The sequence below is a fragment of the Onthophagus taurus genome, chromosome 6 (genome assembly GCF_036711975.1).
Source record: "Onthophagus taurus isolate NC chromosome 6, IU_Otau_3.0, whole genome shotgun sequence".
In the NCBI taxonomy this organism is placed as follows: domain Eukaryota; kingdom Metazoa; phylum Arthropoda; class Insecta; order Coleoptera; family Scarabaeidae; genus Onthophagus; species Onthophagus taurus.
The window spans coordinates 26,891,606-26,910,460 of NC_091971.1; the positions used below are offsets into that span (position 1 = coordinate 26,891,606).

The 18,855-nt window shown below is 34.3% G+C and overlaps 1 protein-coding gene across 1 annotated transcript; it reads right to left on the reverse strand.

Moving 5' to 3' along the window:
• Positions 1-12,939: 12,939 nt before the first annotated feature.
• LOC111417766 (uncharacterized) lies at positions 12,940-13,642 on the reverse strand. The gene is made up of 2 exons (XM_071196788.1): positions 13,589-13,642; positions 12,940-13,536 (listed from the first exon to the last, which is right to left on the reverse strand). Exons 1-2 carry the CDS (start codon positions 13,640-13,642, stop codon positions 12,940-12,942), a joined length of 651 nt encoding a protein of 216 aa, XP_071052889.1.
• Positions 13,643-18,855: the final 5,213 nt, after the last annotated feature.

The following is an 18,855-nucleotide window of genomic DNA, read 5'->3' on the forward strand; positions in this document are numbered from 1 at the left end:
ACAAATCTTGAAGAAACGTGGATTCCACTATCGGACCCTCTTAACCAATCCGGCTAGAAGGACCATATGTTATGTGCAGTAACATTCAATAAGATTTTTTTATGGGATTCACTTACCGACCATTGATTAACCACGTTCTTTTTTCACCAGCTAGACTTTTGATTAATGTATGTACAGATAGAAAGTTTATTGAATTGTTTATTTATTTTTGTTTGTCAATGAATAATAATACTAATAATAACATTTTGGTAACTAATGCAACACAGAAATAACTAACTCGATTTGAAACATAGGTTTGCCACAGGCGGTTTAAAGGTAATTTTCTTTTCGACAGTGATAATAACCGGGAGATAATCAGAATTCAATTCCTCTATGACCGTTTGCTACAAGCTACAAGTAAAGTAATTAGACGTGATTCAAGCGCAAACGCGTGTTACTTACAATTTAGAGGTTATGTTATAACGTAAAACATAAGTTCACGATTTTTAACCACAAGATCTTAATCAAAAACATGTAGGCGATGGAAAAAGCCGCCGTTGACCTCTCAATCTCAAGTCACCCGTTAAGTTACAAGTGCGAAACAATTAAAACACTAACAATTGTACATAGTAAACTAATATACGTGTAATTAAGTGCGTGCGAAGGCTGGGGACGTCACAACATGGCCGCCAACAGAGCTGCCAACCGACCTCGGAGGGTAAAACAGGAAACTAGGAACTGAGAGGTGAAAAACGTCACTATTTATTACTTTATTAAGAGGATAGGAACCAAGGCTAACAAACTCAAATAATTTTAAATAACCTCATACGGAGTTATTGACATTAACATACGGCCAGAAGGGCCGACACAAAAGTTATATGGACCATGCAGATAACCACTTTGGTGAAACAAGTACACAAACTTGAAGAGGGGGTGGAAAAGGCCAGAACACTCCCCCGTTGATAGAATTTCGACAACAAAAAACAAGATGCAGTCAGTCAGAACCATAACGAATTATTCGCCGATTCGTCCAAAGACGAGGGCGAGAACGTCTGTGAGAACTTAATCAAGTTATAATAGATGTTACGTAAGCCGTTAACATCAGTACGGAACTTTATAGGAGATCCTTTTTTAGCTATGTAAAGCATTTCCAGGAGAAGGCGTTTCTGATAAGCAGGCTCCTTTATCAACACCAAGGGGTTATCAAAATCAAACCTATGGCCGGTTGTGAGATGGTGTTCAACCAAAGCCGTGGAATTAGATTTCTTCAGTTCACAATCTCTCTTGTGTTGTTGGAGGCGTGATTTTAAATATTGGGAGGTGGTGCCCACATAGCAGCCCTCACAAGATAGACAATTGATTTTATAAATCAAATTGGATTGCAACAACAGAGGTGTTTTGTCCTTCATAGGTGTGAACAAACGACGAAGGGGTTGAGTACGTACTTGGCGAACTGTAATTTAAAACCACCTAGACAACGCACTAATTAGTCAGTGAGTCCTGGGACGAAGGGTAACTTTACAACCTTGGGGTTCTCAGGTAGAATCGGTTCAATGGGGTGAGTGAGGGAGACATTCAAATTCCTTGTATTGCCATTATTGTGAAACAGGACCTTGTTTACCACAGAAGGTGGAAAACCATTGTTAATAAAGATATGTTTAAGTTTCAACGAAATAATAATAATAATGATCAATACCCATTTTTGCATAATTCTGAAGCAAATTTTCAACAATTGTCTTTCTGAAAATCAGAAACAATTAACTGAAACGAATTCCAGGCTGCAGCTTCAACGGATGATAAATAGGTTTAAAATTTGTCATCTTTTAAAAGTATTTTTATTTGTAGACCGTTGAAAACACCTTCCTTGATTTTTGCGAAAGAAAGATTTTCAAATAAGGTTCTTAAATGAGCAAACGCTTGGCCTTCATATCCAGCGCTTTCACAAAATTCTTGAAGAGTCCAAGTTTAATATGTAATGGTGGTAGAAGAATATTTTCTTTTTTAATAAGAGACAAATATTTAATGTTGTCCTCGCCCAAGGTGTGGCTTTTTCTTTCAGGCCACTGCTTCCTCTTATAATGGTGTTCCCTTGCACTGTCCCAAAGACAAAGGAAACAACAATATTTCGTGTAGCCGCTTTGTAAACCACACAACATGTCGGTAACTTTTAAAAAACAAACTTTCCATTCGTGGTCTTCGTAATTAAGAGATTAAGAAGATTAAGAGTTTAACTATTGGTTCGTACGATTCTTTAGCATGCGCGATCGGAATTGATGGTTTCTCATTTCCATTATTTAAGAGAACTGCTTTCAAACTACTTTTATTGCTATCAATAAATAACCGCCACTTGTGTGCATTATAAGGCCAAGCTTCTCGAACAAACCGGGAATGTCTTTGCAAAAGCATATGTTATGAGTTGACGTATAATACTTATCTTGTAGCTTTGTCGGTTCGCCATCGCCCGGCTTCGCGACACGCTTCATAAATACTATGTCACCAACGTTAAATTTTAAACCTGAATATCTTTTTCGGTCATATCGTTCTTTATATCGAATTTGTTCGTTTTCGATCACTTCGCGTACTTCACGTTGTACAGTTTCAGATGGTATTCACTCGTTCTGCGCGTCTTTAGCTACTGTTTTTAATTTAGCGGATCCAAATTTTTGGCAAATACCCGTAAAGTACTTCGTACGGCGTCTTACCAGTGGTTTTGTTTACCGCGAGATTTAAATTCTGCTCTATTTGAATTTGATTCGTATCCCATCAGTCCTCGTCTTCTTTCTCAGTCATTAAACACGGAATTAATGTTCGGTTTACTCGTTCCACTTGACCGTTCGCACTTGGCCATTGAGACGAATTTAGCGTTTGTTTAATGCCACACTCCGTCATGAATTTCCGAAAATTGTCCGATGTATGTCACAGACAATTTGATCTGGAATCCCGAATTGATCAATAAACTTTTTCAATACACGAATTGTTGAAACAGTCTTTGTATCACGAACCGCATACAACTTAACAAACTTAGTCAACGCGTCCACGACCACCAGTATGTGTACATTTCCCTTCTTGCTACGGATTAATGGTCCTAGGTGATCAATGTGAATTCGTCCAAACGGACGCTGAGATACAGGTATTGGATGTAGTTCTCCCGGTCTCTACCCCCACTTGGAATCTTTGATAACAAACACTCAACACAAGCTCGAATATGACGTTTCACGTATGATCTCATGCCTCCAAACCAATAATACTTTTAATAATAATAATAATAATAATAATTTATTATGTTAATAACCCAGAGGGCATACATTCGTCACAATCGAAATAGAAATACAACATAAAAACATATATAAGAAAGAATAAATTACTAAATACATTACATTACATTAAACCCCTGATAAAATAATCGGTGTAATAAATCGGTGTCCGGTCAGTAGCGACAAAGGCACAGTCGTAATACATCATAAAAATATCAATCGAAGGACTGTATATCGTTTAAGAAATCATCTATGGAGTAATACGCCTTCCCCACTAAAACATTTTTAATTTTGGTTACAAAAGCCTTGCAAGACATTGAAGAACTTCACTCCATAGTAATTATATGCGTTTCTCGACCTCTCCAGTCGCAGTGCCTCCGGTCGAATGTCATTCCTCCCCCTAGTGCCATAATTGTGAACATCACTATTTTTCCTGTGCTGACTATGATGTAAAAAAGTGAGCTTTAAACATTCCAAAATATATAATGAAGGAAGTGTTAATATTTTTAATTTGATAAAAGAAGGCCTACAGTCATCAGTATAGTTCAAGTTAGCAATATTTCTAATAGCTCTTCTTTGTATCCCAAATATTCTTTTATTGATCGGGGCATGTCCCCAGGCCAGTAACCCATAACTTAGATGGCTCTGAAAAAGCGCAAAATACGCGGAACCCAATACCCGAGTAGAAGAAAACTCAGACAGACGACCCAACAGAAAGGCAGTGGAGCTTAAGCGTGAGGCTAATTTCTCACCATGAACATTCCAGGTAAGCCGGGAATCCAGATGAACACCCAAAAACCTGACTCCTTTATCCGCTACATAGGATTTAATAGTAGTTTGCTTTAGTGTAAAGGTCATTACTTCTGTTTTATCAGCATTCAGTGTTAGACGATTACTTGCAAACCAATGCCTTGCCGATTTTAACATTAAATCTTGCAATCCCCTGGCATCAACGTCAGAATCATGTTTTGTCAGCAAACTTGTGTCATCCGCATACAAGATTGAACTTGAGCTTCCACCACTCAGGAAAAAAGGCAAATCATTTACATATATTAAGAATAAAATAGGACCCAAAATTGACCTCTGAGGAACACCACTTGTAATGTTCCCAGGGTTAGACATCACCGAGTTAAATTTAGCAAATTGACTTCTATTTGTAAGATAAGATGACAAAAGCTTGCAAGCGTCCGGGGCGACATTGTAAGCGTACAATTTACGGATTAAAATAGAATGGGACACGCAATCAAAAGCTTTGGTAAGATCCAAAAAACTAGCTTCAGTGTATTGCGACGCCTCAAAACCATCGACCACATACTCGATAAAATTTTGTATAGCCAGTGCCGTAGAGAGTCCTTTTCTAAAGCCAAATTGTTGTTTGTTAAAAATATTATTAGTTTCAAAATAATTGATTAATTGATTTTTCAATAGCATTTCAAAAATTTTTGACAACACTGGCAGTATACTAATTGGTCTAAAGTTCGAAGGATCATAAATATCACCTTTTTTGAATAGCGGCAAAACACTTGCCAACTTAAATTTATCAGGAAAACATCCTGTGTTTAAACACTGATTGAAAAGGGCAGTAAGTCCTGGGATCAGACAGTTTTTGACCTTTTTATCATGACCGCATTTAAACCAAACGCATCAACCGATTTGCCAGGCTTAAGGGCGTCAAAGGAATCCCGTACCTCCACCTGTGAGAAAGCTTTAAAGGTAAAATATTCCCTATTTGTGTAATTGACATGTTCTAAGAGAAACGACAGCGGATCTTCGTCCCCTTCCAAATTATTAGCCAATCTATCCGATACATTTAAAAAGAAATTATTAAGTTCATTCGCGTCTAAATTACTATCCTTTCCATCAGCATTCCCAGAAGACTTATAGGTATTAATTATTTTCCATATAGCTGCCGGTTGATTTTTATGATTGATGATGTAATTATCAGTAGCATTTCGTTTAGCGTGATTCACTGCTAACCTGTATGCTTTACGACATTTATTTCGTTCAATAAGTACGTACGGATTTTTATTGATTCTGTGTAATTCACAAAGAAAAGTAAGTTTTTCTTTATGTTGCCTAAGTTGTGAGTGAATCACGATTACGAGTATTATATTAAAGACGAATAGATAATTAATTCATACTAAATTTTATTATAAAAATTTTCAGTTTATATACAAAACCTTAAAACTACAATGTGCGATTGATTCCAAAACAATCGTGTCTTATTTACAAAAATTAAATTAACAATTATTTTGCGTCCTCAATTCTTGTTTGAGTACTGCCGATATCGATCCTTAATTGGCAATTGATCGATGAACCTGCTGAGTTGCAGCGCTTCGTCAGGTGTTGTTACGACCGCTAATTGGGTCGGTTCGAACCTTGCGTTATCACTATTTTAATTTAGTTATTATTATTAAACAGTCTTTGATATGTATTGTATCACAGTCCGGAATATGTATATTCTTCAGAAAATAACCAGCCACGTAAGCCGTTGCTTGATTATCTTCTATACTTGGGTTTAGTTCGATATCTGAGAAAACAGGATTTGAATCTATTTTATCACTAGAATGAAAATCTTCTGGAAAATGTACTAACAAATGTTGTAGATTCCCCAAAGACTCCGTCCCCTACTTAAGGGTACAGAAAAGTGGTTAACGACAAGAGTCTTTAAGGCAGCTACAAATTGATGACATGTAGGATTAGTGTTAAAAAAGCCACGTTGGCGTACTTGACAAAATAAATTTTCCAGCGGATCTTGATTCAGTGATCTTAAAGAAAGAAACGAGACGCCTTTTTCACTTAAATGATTCCAAAGGAAAATAACTGATCGTATGGTAGTCTGCCAGCCTTTAAGAAAACTGACTTTGTACAGTCCCTACCGTTCCGATCAATCATTTGCCATTTGGTGATTTTAGATAACAAATTGGACCAGAACTGTAAATATGGGGAATCTTTTGATAACGCACACCGAAACTCTTTACCATTTTTTAGATACCGAACCCACCCATTTAGCGAATCAAACAATTGATCCATCAAATGAACATATTCGGCAGTAGCTAAAGATTCAGTAAATCTTTAGCTACATGAAATGTTTCTATCGATGGAGTAACTGTGTGACTCAACTGAGCAGCAGCCACTTTCACCTTCATTTTAATATAACTATTATCAAAATTGAAATACTCTGATGTTAGTTTTGGCAACTGTTTGTAGGTTCTACGCTGCTGGTCTAAATTGAAGGCAGACTGAATATGTACAAACTTTGCACGCTTATTGCTTTCATACGAAATATCATATCGCAACAACGCATTTCGTGTATTCTTTAGTAAATGTGGCACGTCATAGATTGTACATATTTTTCTCCGTTTACTTCAAACACATAATCGTCGTTACCACAAAGTAATTTACATGCAGCCACATTAGTAGACCCCTGATCACAAACAGTTGCGACCACCTTCAGCCCAATTGTTTGCAAATTACTAATTACTTTTAAAATTAATTGCTTTAGGGAAGTAGCTGCTATTGTATTTTGAACAATATAATAAGCAACAACTTGTTTATAATTTTTTTGAACCCCTCTGACCATGAAAACCAATGCATGATTTGCCATTTTGTTATTGGTTCCGAGTTCACCCAGTTCTTCGAATCCCGAAATTCTTTGTTCATGAGCCTCATAATGAAGCCCACTACTAAGTTGAACTTCGTCGAAAATGAGGGTGCATTACTTGTCAACATCGTTCATGTTCCTAACCTGACGTTTAAGATAATCTATAACATTTGGATTTATACCGGTACGAAAAGACATGTTGGACAACAGGCCTTTTAAAAGTCTTATTGATGGTAATTCAAAATGAGCTTGTAGATAACGATATAATCGTGGGCTTCTTTTGTAGATAGATAAAGGAAATGCTTTATCTTCCATAGTCCATCTTTTACCTGACGGAGCTCAGATTAATAAATTCCTTTGTTACAGAATTCAAAGTAGATTCGATGAACTCAAATCGGCCCTCGTCATATAGTTTCCTAACAAAGCTCACATCAGCTTTAGCGCTTTTCAGCTGTGATCTTAACTTTGACAATTTCGATTGTATATTACGATGAATTTTAACATTTTCACGCGGGTCTAAATTTTCTTTTAAAACTCCTGTTGATGTCATGGTAGATGTCCTAGGATAGGGTTTCGGACAGCAATTATATTTTAAACGGATGTTATCAGGACTGCTATAATCGGAATCAGAAAAATGGTCTTCACAAATAAACTGATTTTCTGGTTTTAAATGGTTATCTAATCTACAAGCATTTTTCCAACGTGAGAGTGTGTTTGGATCTTTTGGAAATCGGTGAAATTTTTTATTGTTAGGGCTGTTTGTGTAATAGGAATTTTGACATGAAAGATATTTACAAGACCATTTCTTTCTGAAGAGGGAAGATGATGCCTTCACTATATTAGCCATTGTGACGCAAATAAATTATAAGGGACAATTGAGTAGCACAAAAACAATCTATACTAAAATTTATGATATAAAAGCTTTACTTACATCAACGTTTTGTGGACCTAAAATTAAAAAAAATATATTAATAATCATTCATTGAAATGGTAACTGTTTAATTTATAATAGTAGTTTGGTAATAAGTAAGTGTATACATATATACTTAATAATTTTAAAAAAAAATCTGTTTGTTTCCATGTTATGTCAAACATAACCTCGAAACGTATACACGAATTATTTTATATAATTGATGTATTATAATCAACACATAACTTGATAAACAGTTAAAAATCAGTACTAATGTAATAGAAACAAATATTTCGTTTTACTTACCTTTTATGTTAATATTTCTTCCACACAACACCACAAAACGACATGAAAACCGACGATTGAGGCGAATAATGCGCAGGTGCAAGCCGCAAAACCCGCACAAATGTTGCAACGTGCGCGCAGTTGTCAATTTATTCATCAGGTGATGCGCTGCGGCAACACCGCATTTCGTATGACACGGGATTCCGGATTCTGAATACTAGTTTCAGTCCCCTGCACTGTCTACTCTAAACCTTATGACTACATATATGCCAGTTTTTAAATATACACACCAAAAGAACCTCCCCACGCCATCCATCGTACAAAAGCCGCACCACACAATAAAAGAACGCTAACATTTGTGTAAGGCCTGTCACGGTCTCTGTAATATGTTACTTTAACACTCGTATCCAACCAGGTCCTCCCAGGGGGGTGAAGGTAGTATCTAAAAGTCGGCAACGCCTACGTCACATTCATGCCATGCATGCGCAAATGCCAATTCTCCCACGTTTAGGTTTGACAACACCGCAATTTTCAAATATCACACGTTTTCGCACCGTTACTGTCAATTTACCCCCACTTCTGCATGGTCTGTCCTAAACACGCCGACGCGCCACCAGTATGACAGAATCGAAAAGAAATAACCGTTGTTGTTTGAGGTTAAGTCATATTAGTTTTAAGGTAAAATATTCTTTTAATTAATTGTTTTGATTACTGCGTTGTAATTTCTTGTATTGTCATATCATGTCTAATCTCGCCGTATCATCCTTGTCTAGAAAGAAGTGGTCCTGTAAGCACCCTTTCTTAAAAGCGTGTTCAAATTGTTGTTTTTATTGAAAATATGTATATTTTTAGATTATTTTTGTTATATTTGCTGTTACTATCAATAAAAAAAGCAGTTCACATTTAAATTTGTGTTTTGTTTCTTATTTTATAAATGGAAAAAAAATAATAACGGAGTTGACCAGTTCAAATTTCGCGCCTAGTTGTGCCATGCAAAAGTGGGGGTAAAATGTGTTGCTCTGATTTTAACATGTAGTTGGCGCTTCTTCTATATATCTGTTCTGTGGGTCCTCCAAGATTCGTTCTACCAGCAGCACTATCCAAAAGACCCAACAATTTAATACCAAAAACATCAACAGTAAGGTAATGCCTTTCATCAATTCCTGCATGCTCAATAATAAAATCTAATATCGTCCTTATCTTCTTAGTCGAGTTTGTTTCTTCGACGCCGTCCACCGCTTGACCATTCAATGGTGACGTTGCGAGTTTAACGAAGATCTATTAACCTGTTGAGAACCATTCTTTTTTCATTTCGGACAATTATTCTTCGTAACACCAGGTTGCTGACATCCATAACATCTAAGTCGTTTTGGTGCGGGACAATTTCGAACGCATTAAACCATGGTCGTTTTCACTCTCCAAAAACTCGTTGTCTTTTACTCATTCTATAATAAAGTATACAATTAAACACCAATTTATTTGATAATGACAACTTGAGTATTTTTAGCATTTTTTACATAGTCGATATTAGCATTCCTTTTATTTATTTTTATTGCTTCACGATACAGCTTCCTATGCCTTTGTACAGGGTGTCCCGTTAAGCGTACGGAGCGGCTGTATCTCTAGAACGGTAAGGCCAAGTGGTTTGGGAAAAAAATCCTTATAAGCAAAGTGACCAAGAGAAGTAGCTGGAAATTATTTTGAAGTTCGTAATTCGACCGCTAGGGGGCGTAACTGCCATTGAGAAACATAAAGTTGCCGCTATCTCAGAAACTTAGACGATGAGCTATAACTTTGACACCATCATTTAATAGCTTGGATAATACCGCATCGCTTTTGTTTTGCGATATTTCTCATATCTGTCATAATAAGGGAGGGGGAGGCCAATGCGTTTTCATATGTTTACATTTTAATATCTCCTAGAGCATTCAACCGATTTGAATGTTTTCGGTGCTGTTTGAAAGGGCATTTTATGCTCTTTTTAAAGATATTTTCAGTAAGACCGTCTGCTTTAAAACAAATGAGCTAGAGGACGTTATCTGCAGCGATTACATATTTTTGTGATTTTTGAAGAAAAGTTAAATAGAACGATACTATTTACTTCACAGACCCTTAGTCACCTTAAAATTTGCTAAATTTTAGTGAAAACCGCATCTCGATATCGCTACCCGTTCTCGAGTTATAGAAGAAAATGTTAAAAACTCGAGTGCCATCAATCGGATCCAGTTACCTCATCGAGAAAAACAAATCACATTATCATGATAACTGTAAACATGTCATTTACTAAAGCAGAAGCGTATGATAGAGCGTATGATGATTTATTTTCAATATTTCGAATACGATGCAGCTGCATAGATGCATGAAGCATCTGTCCACAAGCCGATGTAAACTTGCATAATATGCATTCTTGGTTCGAGCAAAACTCACATTGCTTTCACCCCTTTATCTATTGGGTAGACTAAACGACCTGACTTTTCAAGAAAAGCCAATAACCAGGGAAAATATGACAAAACACTAAATACCAGTAAAAACGTGTCCAGGGAAGAGACTTACCAGCGCTTTTTTTTCGTCGAAACTAGATTAAATAAATGCATCGAGGTTTATGTAAGACACTTCGAACATTAGTGAGCTATTTTTGCCAAAAATTTAAGTTATTCTAAGTGTTTCGGTTTATTTTGTTTTATTATCATTGTTGATGTTTCATTGATCCGTTGGCTTTTCAACACGCCTCAAAAGTAGTTTTGAAGCAGTTCTAAGCTTGGATAAACTGTGAAGGAAGGTTCTAGATAATAAAATTTTTGTTATCTCTTATTTGTTTCCTAAGGTAACTTGATCCGATTAAGATATACGAATTTTTAACATTTTCTTTTATAATTCGAGAATGGATGGAGATATCGAGATGCGGTTTTCACTAATATTTAGCAAATTTTATGGTGATTAACGGTCTGTGAAGTAAATAGTACCGTTCCATTTAACTTTTTTTCAAAAATCATAAAAATATGTAACCGCTGCAGATAACGCCCTCTAGCTTATTTGTTTTAAACCAAGCGGTCTTACTGAAAATATCTTTTAAAAGAGCATGAAATGCTCTTTCAAACAAGATCAAAAATATTCAAATCGGTTGAATGGTCCAGGAGATATTAAAATGTAAACATTTGAAAACGCATTGGCCTCCCCCTCCCTTATTATGACAGATATGAAAAATATTGCAAAACAAAAGCGATGCGGTATTATCCAAGCTACTAAATGATGTTGTCAAAGTTATAGCTCATCGTCTAACTTTCTGAGATAGCGGGAATTTTATGCTTCTCTATGGCAGTTACGCCCCCTAGCGGTCGAATTACGAACTTCAAAATAATTTCATGTATTTAATATCATCATTGAAAGCAGCTGTGATTTCTTGTATAAACATGGAAAACTAGTCACTAAACTCCATTACAACTTAATCTACAAATTCAAAGTTTATTTTTGCAACATTATTATAGAAAGTAAATAGACTAAGCTTTGTAACAGGTCTATAGGTTGTTATTTTTTTTTTAAACTGACGTTGTCCAAACATGCATCGTTTCTAGTATTCTCATAATTAATCCTGACTAAGCCATAAGATGTGCATAAGGAACAGAGCATCTCCACCTCTCTACATACTTTATGAAAATGTACATTAAAATCGCCGGTCAGGACTATATTCCCATTGAACATTAGTTTGTTCAATACCATGTCCAATCTTGTCATAAAAGAGTCAAAACTACCCCGAGGAGAGCGATATACGGTTATAATTTGTATGTCATTACAAATAATCCCTGCAACCTCAAAGTCCATCTCGTTCGAGTAACACAATATCAAACGACAGGGGCCTGAGGTATACTGTTTCTCTAGCAAAAATAGTAACTCCACCACGTGAGTGCAGTGATCTACAAAAACTGGAAACTATTTTAAAATCGCTTATCTTTACAATGTTAGATTCATTTTCATTTAACCAATGCTCGTTTGGGCATAAAATACTTTATTTTTTATCTATAAGAAAAGCCTCGATCTCAAAAATCTTATTACGCAAACTCCGCACATTATAGTGTAGTATAGATGTAACCATCCCTGACCCATCAACATCGCCCCTCCATTACATAAGTCGTTTACAATCGGACCACTATAGCTAAGACATTTCCTCGTGTACGCGCATATTTAGAAAATTTTGAGTACAACTTCCGGGTGGCACTTAGCAAAGGTTCGTTTGTCGCGCGATCAAGTTCGACCACATTTACCCTAATTAAGTTGCGATCATTGGAACAGTCATGTTTCTCGATGACATTAATAACTAATTTAGCAATATAAGATAATAACTTACGCTTACCAAACAATCTAACATGCAAAGCATGCCTAGTTTCATCTATTTTACCAATTAAAGAATTTGTTTCTACGTAACTGTTTCCCGTAGGATCTATTTTTCGTAGATAATTATTTGATTACTTATTTGTATTTGAAAACACGATCATGTAAGATTAAACAGTAGAGGAAAGTAGCATTAGGTATCTCTTCACTCGTTTCAAATTCAATGCGAATATCAACGATTCCAACATTTAAAATATCATTTTGTCGTGAACAATCAATTACAATAATCGGTGTATTTGCTATAAATGTATCTCTGTTAAACATTGGTTCTGCAAGTTCTCGATCGTAATAGGTCTTTGCCAAATTACAATACGTTTCATATAAAACTGCAACTTGACCTGTCTTAAAAATTAAATTTAAAGCTTCATAGGGATATTTTTCACTATTTAAAAACACTTTCATATCTGTTAAATTACAGTGGTCAAATTGTGATGCAGAATGTAACGGATTATCTTTTCTATTGATTTGAAACCCTAATATAAAGTATCTGGGCTTTTCTAATTAAGCAGATGTTTTAATTGTCATGTGTGTTGTCTACTTTTTGGTAATGATGGGTATTCATGTAAATCAAATGATCTAAATCCCATGTCTAATTCAATTCCTTGTTCTATGTACTCTAAAAGTTTTAAACGTTCAACATCGGCTACAGAAACATGAGGGACTTCCCATACTATTTTATTAATATTAATTATCATATTAGGTAAAAGACTTTCAATAACATTCTTGTCTAAATTACTGCGTACTAAAACTAATTCTTGACGGAGATTTATCAAAATTTTATTATAATCTTCCGCGAAACCAAGAAAATGTTCCAGGGGAACACAAAAATCAAAATCACCCGTATTTTCATTTACTTTAACATTTGTATATTCGAAACCTGCATTAGAGGCATGATAGTATTCTGATCTTGTTAGTGAGCAAAGATTTTTTAATGTGCTAGCTATTCCTGGATTTCTTACTCTGTCAATTACGTTCCCTCCACATTCAACTCGTACTTCACTAAACATATGAGCGATCGGATTTGCTGACAATTTTGAATCTTTATCAACGGTTCCCTCGTCTTTCAATAGTTTCCCTTGTACGTAAATAAAAGATTGACTTGGTAACGTGTAAAGGTCCTGTTGTTGAATTGCAATCCGATTATGGTAAATGATTATGATACTGAATTACCCGTACGAGTGAATTATCAAATTGTACTTTATCAGAGACGTTTAAGATACTCATATTGTTATTATTTTATCAATTGTAAATCTAATGATTCAAGAAATTGTGTGTATTGATGTGTTAACTGCTTCACAGCATGAAAAGAACTAAAAATATTCGTTTGATTTTGTCGGTTTATATCACCTTTAACCTTAAGAACCATTATTAGTAGAGAGCTTTAAATGTAGTCTTATCTTGATGACTTCTCCTCTGAAATTAACCAACAATCCGTTTTGATCAACTATTTTAAGGGTAATATTATTAATTGTTTGTGTATTCAAAGGCATATACCGGGTGTTTCATTTAAAATGACATATGCTTATATCTCAAAAGATATAAGCATCGAAAAAAGTTTCAAGTAAACATTTTTTGGTGAGAAGGGGGACACATTGTACACATGAACAGATTTTTTTCAGAGTTATCTAAAGGCCCTTCTGACGTCATTTTTATTTTTTCAAATGGCACATATACTTTTTTCTTTCAAAGTCTTAAACAACTTGACAAACTGATTACTTTATGCTTAAACATTCTTTTTCATAAACTCTCCGTTGTGAAGATATCAACAAAAACAAAAATAAAATAACAAAAAATTACAATAAAATGTAATTAAAAAAAATTAATTAATAAAAAAAACGATTTAATTAATCGTAAAATAATTTTAAAATTTATGTTCGAAAATTTCCTGGAGAAAGAGCGCCTTGTCCTAAAACTTTATATCGAATAATTACAAAATTTCTGGAATGTGGTAACGTGGAGGAAAAAAAACGAACACGTGCAAGATCGGTTACAAATGAACAGAATCAAATAGCTGTTTTAGCATGTTAATCCTCGTGTAAGTTGCCGCCAATTGTCAAAAGATTCAGGCATTTCGTTAACGAGTGTACATCGGATTTTGAAACTTAATAAGTTTCAACCGTATCATGTCTGTCTACACCAACAATTACATGGCGATGATTTCGAAAATCGTGTGCAATCTTTACTTGGGCTATGGAAAAACTAAGATGGAATGAAAATTTTTTCTTCAATGTACTATTTTCCGACGAATCCTCTTTCACCAATCACGGCTAAGTAAATCGTCATAACATGCATTATTGGTCACATGAAAATACTCGTTGGCTAAGACGCTGGCTATCATCAAAAACCTTGGTCAGTTAATGTCTGGTGCGGCATTGTTGGCAATAAAATAATTGGACCTTTTTTTATTGATGGCAATTTGAATGGCAGAAAGTATCGGAATTTTTTGTTGAACGATTTACCGGTTTTGTTGGAATACCTTACTCTGGAGTGAAGACTTGCGCTATGGTATCAGCATGATGGATGTCCATCTCATTATGCTCTAGCCGCAAGAGAAGTTTTAGACGAAATGTTTTCTGAAAAATGGATAGGACGTAATGCACCGGTGAATTGGCCAGCTAGGTCACCCGACTTAACTTCTCCCGATTTCTTTCTTTGGGGTTACCTCAAAGAGAAAGTTTACAACCAGGTTTCAACAACACCAAACGATAAGAAAAACCGTATCAGAGCAGCTTGCGAATCAATAACTGAAGAAATGCTGGGCAATGTGCAGAGAACGTTTTCAATGAGAATTCAGAAATGTTTAGAAGTGAATGGTCATCATTTTGAGCATTGCATCGATGTATAAAGGTAACTTTATAAATTTTAATCAATGTTCTAAGGTGATTTCAAAAATTAAGAAGAATTTTAGTAGTATTTTACAATTAATTAAATCGTTTTTTATTAATTAAATTTTTTCAATTACATTTTGAAAAATGTTGTTTTATTTTTCTTTTTGTAGATATCTTCATAACGCAGAATTTAAGAAAAAAAAATTTTAAGCAAAAAATTCGTAGTTTGTCAAGTTCTTCAAGACATTGAAAGAAAAAAGTATATGTGCGATTTGAAAAATGAAAATGACGTCAGAAGGGCCTTTAGGCAACTCTGAAAAAAAATCTGCTCATGTAGGGTACACATGAGCAGATTTGCCCCCCTTTTCACCAAAAAAAGTTTTTTCGATTCGAGTTTTGGTTTTCGACATATAAGTATATGTCATTTTAAATGAAACAACCTGTATATTAAATTGTGGGGAGTTTCTGATATTTTATAATCTTTAGGTACTGTGTGGGGATTTTATTGGAACCAGTACATCTGATTTATTAAATCCTAATATTGTTGAGATGGAGTTGTGATCATTGCTTGTAGCGTATCCTCATTTGCTTGTAATCGTCATGATAAGTACGAATAATCTGAGCTTCAATGTCTTTAGGAACATAAACTAACAGGTCTTTCTTATACTTACGATAAACTAATCCATCCCTCATTTCATAAAGTTTACTTTCATTTTTTTCTAATTCGTCTCTAATGCTTGATATATCCCTATCACTATATTGGTTTATACTCAGAATCCTTTCAAATGAATTTCCTTCGATAATTAAAATACTTTTCCGACTTAACGCATTAGTGTGTACCATCTGTTTACCAGACCTTCTCAAAATCCTTGGACTTATCTCCACTTCTTTTGTCAAGTTAATTTTATACTATTACAATCAGTTACTATTTTGAACAAAATGTCTTGTAAATGCACAAGAAAACGTTGTAAAGATAAACAATCGCTAACATCTTCAATTCATATGAGTGATTGTTTAGATTTCATTCGATAAAATTTCATTCTTTTTGTGTTTATTTTTCATATTTTATTTAATTCAATTTTTTCGGATAGATTGTACAGTTTCGTTTTATTTTCGCGCCAAAATTTTTGTGTGCGTTCATTCCGCCCGCAAGTAGAAAATAAAAAAACCAGTACTCGTTTTCTTCGATTTTGCCGTTAGGACACAGAAAATAAAGATGAGTTTTTACAATGAACTTTAGTGCGGTTCTGTTCAACAATTTCCTTCATAAGTTTAGTTTTCATTAAAGTTCTAAGTGTACATTCATGACAGTAAAAGCAAGTATAGTTTTCTATTAACATTTTCGAGATCGTATAATTAGTAGATCAATTCATTTTCAAAAACGAATAGATTAATCTGAAACAGTGACACTTAGACTCAGTAACGGTGGTACGTTTACTAAAGTAAAATATAGGGTGAAACTTATTGTCTTTTTGCATTAAAATGGAACCAAATCCGTATGATGAAGCGTCACAATGCAATTGACTCTCTAAATGTGGACTATAAATGGTCAAAACCGGTTTCTCCACTAACATCTGTTTTAATTTCTCAAAAGCTTCAACTTCCTCACCACTAACTATAAAAACTACATCTTTTCTTAATAAATTGTATAAAGGTTTGGCAATAAGTGCAAAATTTGGAATGAACCTGCAGAAATAAGAGGTCAAACCAAGGAAACTTTGTACTTCTTTGAAATTTGAAAGTAAAATCCATGTTGCAAATATTTTGTAAAATGGAAAAATGGTTAAAAACTTCTTTAACTTGTTTAAAAACTTTATTTAATATATAGTCGTATCGATTTCGGGAAACACTCCCATCATACAAGCTGTATACAGAAACAAAAAATGAATGTAAATTTGAAATATAAGTAGAAGTTATAATTGAAAAACAATAATATAAAAAGGGGGATATACGTTTCATTCAGAAATAAAAATAATAACTTACTGTCAATAAGGGTAAACATGAAAAACAGGAACATCCATAATCAAGAAATAATAAACTAGTGAAGGTAAAATGCACGAAAATCACACGAGAAAACACTAGAAAACATGTGCGGAAAGTGGCATTATTCAAAGTAAAACATGTGCTATTGAGAAAAGAAGAGAAAAGGCCGAAAAAAGAAAAAGAATTCGAAAACCAGAAAGAGCAGTCATATAAGAAGAAAAACAAAAAGATAGTAACCCGCAAGTCGTGAAAAATAAACCAACGAATAACAAAACCGCCAAAATCAAAAATCAACTATCGGCATCCAAATACATAAACAGTGCCTTGTAATTATTACTAATTTGATCGTTTAAGATGGATAAATTTTCATTTTTACTGTGTTTATTAATTTCAAAAAGCTCTAGAAGATCAAGCTTATAACCCTTAGAACATTCATGAAGTAGTGAAATGTTTTCATAATTTATGCTTTGACCCGTCTCTATATGATGTTTATATAAATTAGATTGAATTCTACCTTTATGTTCAAGAATTCTGTTTCCTAAACGACGTCCTGTCTGTCCAATATAAATTCCGTTACAGTTAGAACATCTAACCGAGTAAACGCCATTTTTACGAAGTATATTCCCATTTTTAGGGTGGTAATTAGATAAAAGTTTAATAATAGAACAATTGTTAGAAAAAGCTAATTTAATTTCATATTTATCAAAAATGCTTCTGGATACCAAAGATATTTTATTATATGAAATGGGGTTGTAAATATGCTTATCATTCTCCCTAACATACAATGGGTCTTTACTCCGAAGTAATCTGAAATGTAAACCATTGATAATATTTAAAGGAAAACCGTTATTCAATGCAAGAGTATGAATGTATTTAAATTCATCAATTTTATGTTTTTCTGATAAAGGGTAACTGATGGCACGGTTAATCAAATAACGAAAATTCGCCAATTTATGAGACATTGGGTGAAAAGAATCAAAAGGGATTGTAGTTGGGACCATAAAAGGTTTCCTATAAATATTATAAGACAAAGTATTATTAATTTTAGTAAGTTCAAGATCAAGGAAGTTAAGTGAACACTCTTTCTCAATTTCTAAGATAAAATTTAAATTAGGATGTAAATTATTTATAAAATCGTGAAAATCGTTCAGTGAAGCAAAATTCCCGTCCCACACACAAAATACATCGTCGACGTACCTTATCCAAGCGTGTATTTTATTTTTGAAGGGATTTGAATTATTAATTATATAATTGTTCTCAATGAAGTCCAAAAAAATTTCAGATAGAAGACTCGATAGGGACATTCCCATTGGGAGTCCTTCAGAAACATGAAAAAATTCATTGTTAAAAGTGCAATAATTTTGTTTAACTACATGTTTCAACAGGTTATGTTCAGTGTTAATATTATTAACATATTTTTTAAACAATTCTGAAGTTAACTCAAGTGTCTTATCGATGGGTACGTTTGAATATAAATTAGTAATATCAAAACAAACGAGTAATTTATTATTATAAGGCTAGGCACACACGATCGATTTTTAGTCGGCCGATAGTCTATCGAATAGGCATATCGATCTTATGTAGCTTAGGAAGTGAATAGAACCTCGGGAGAGTAGGGTTCATACG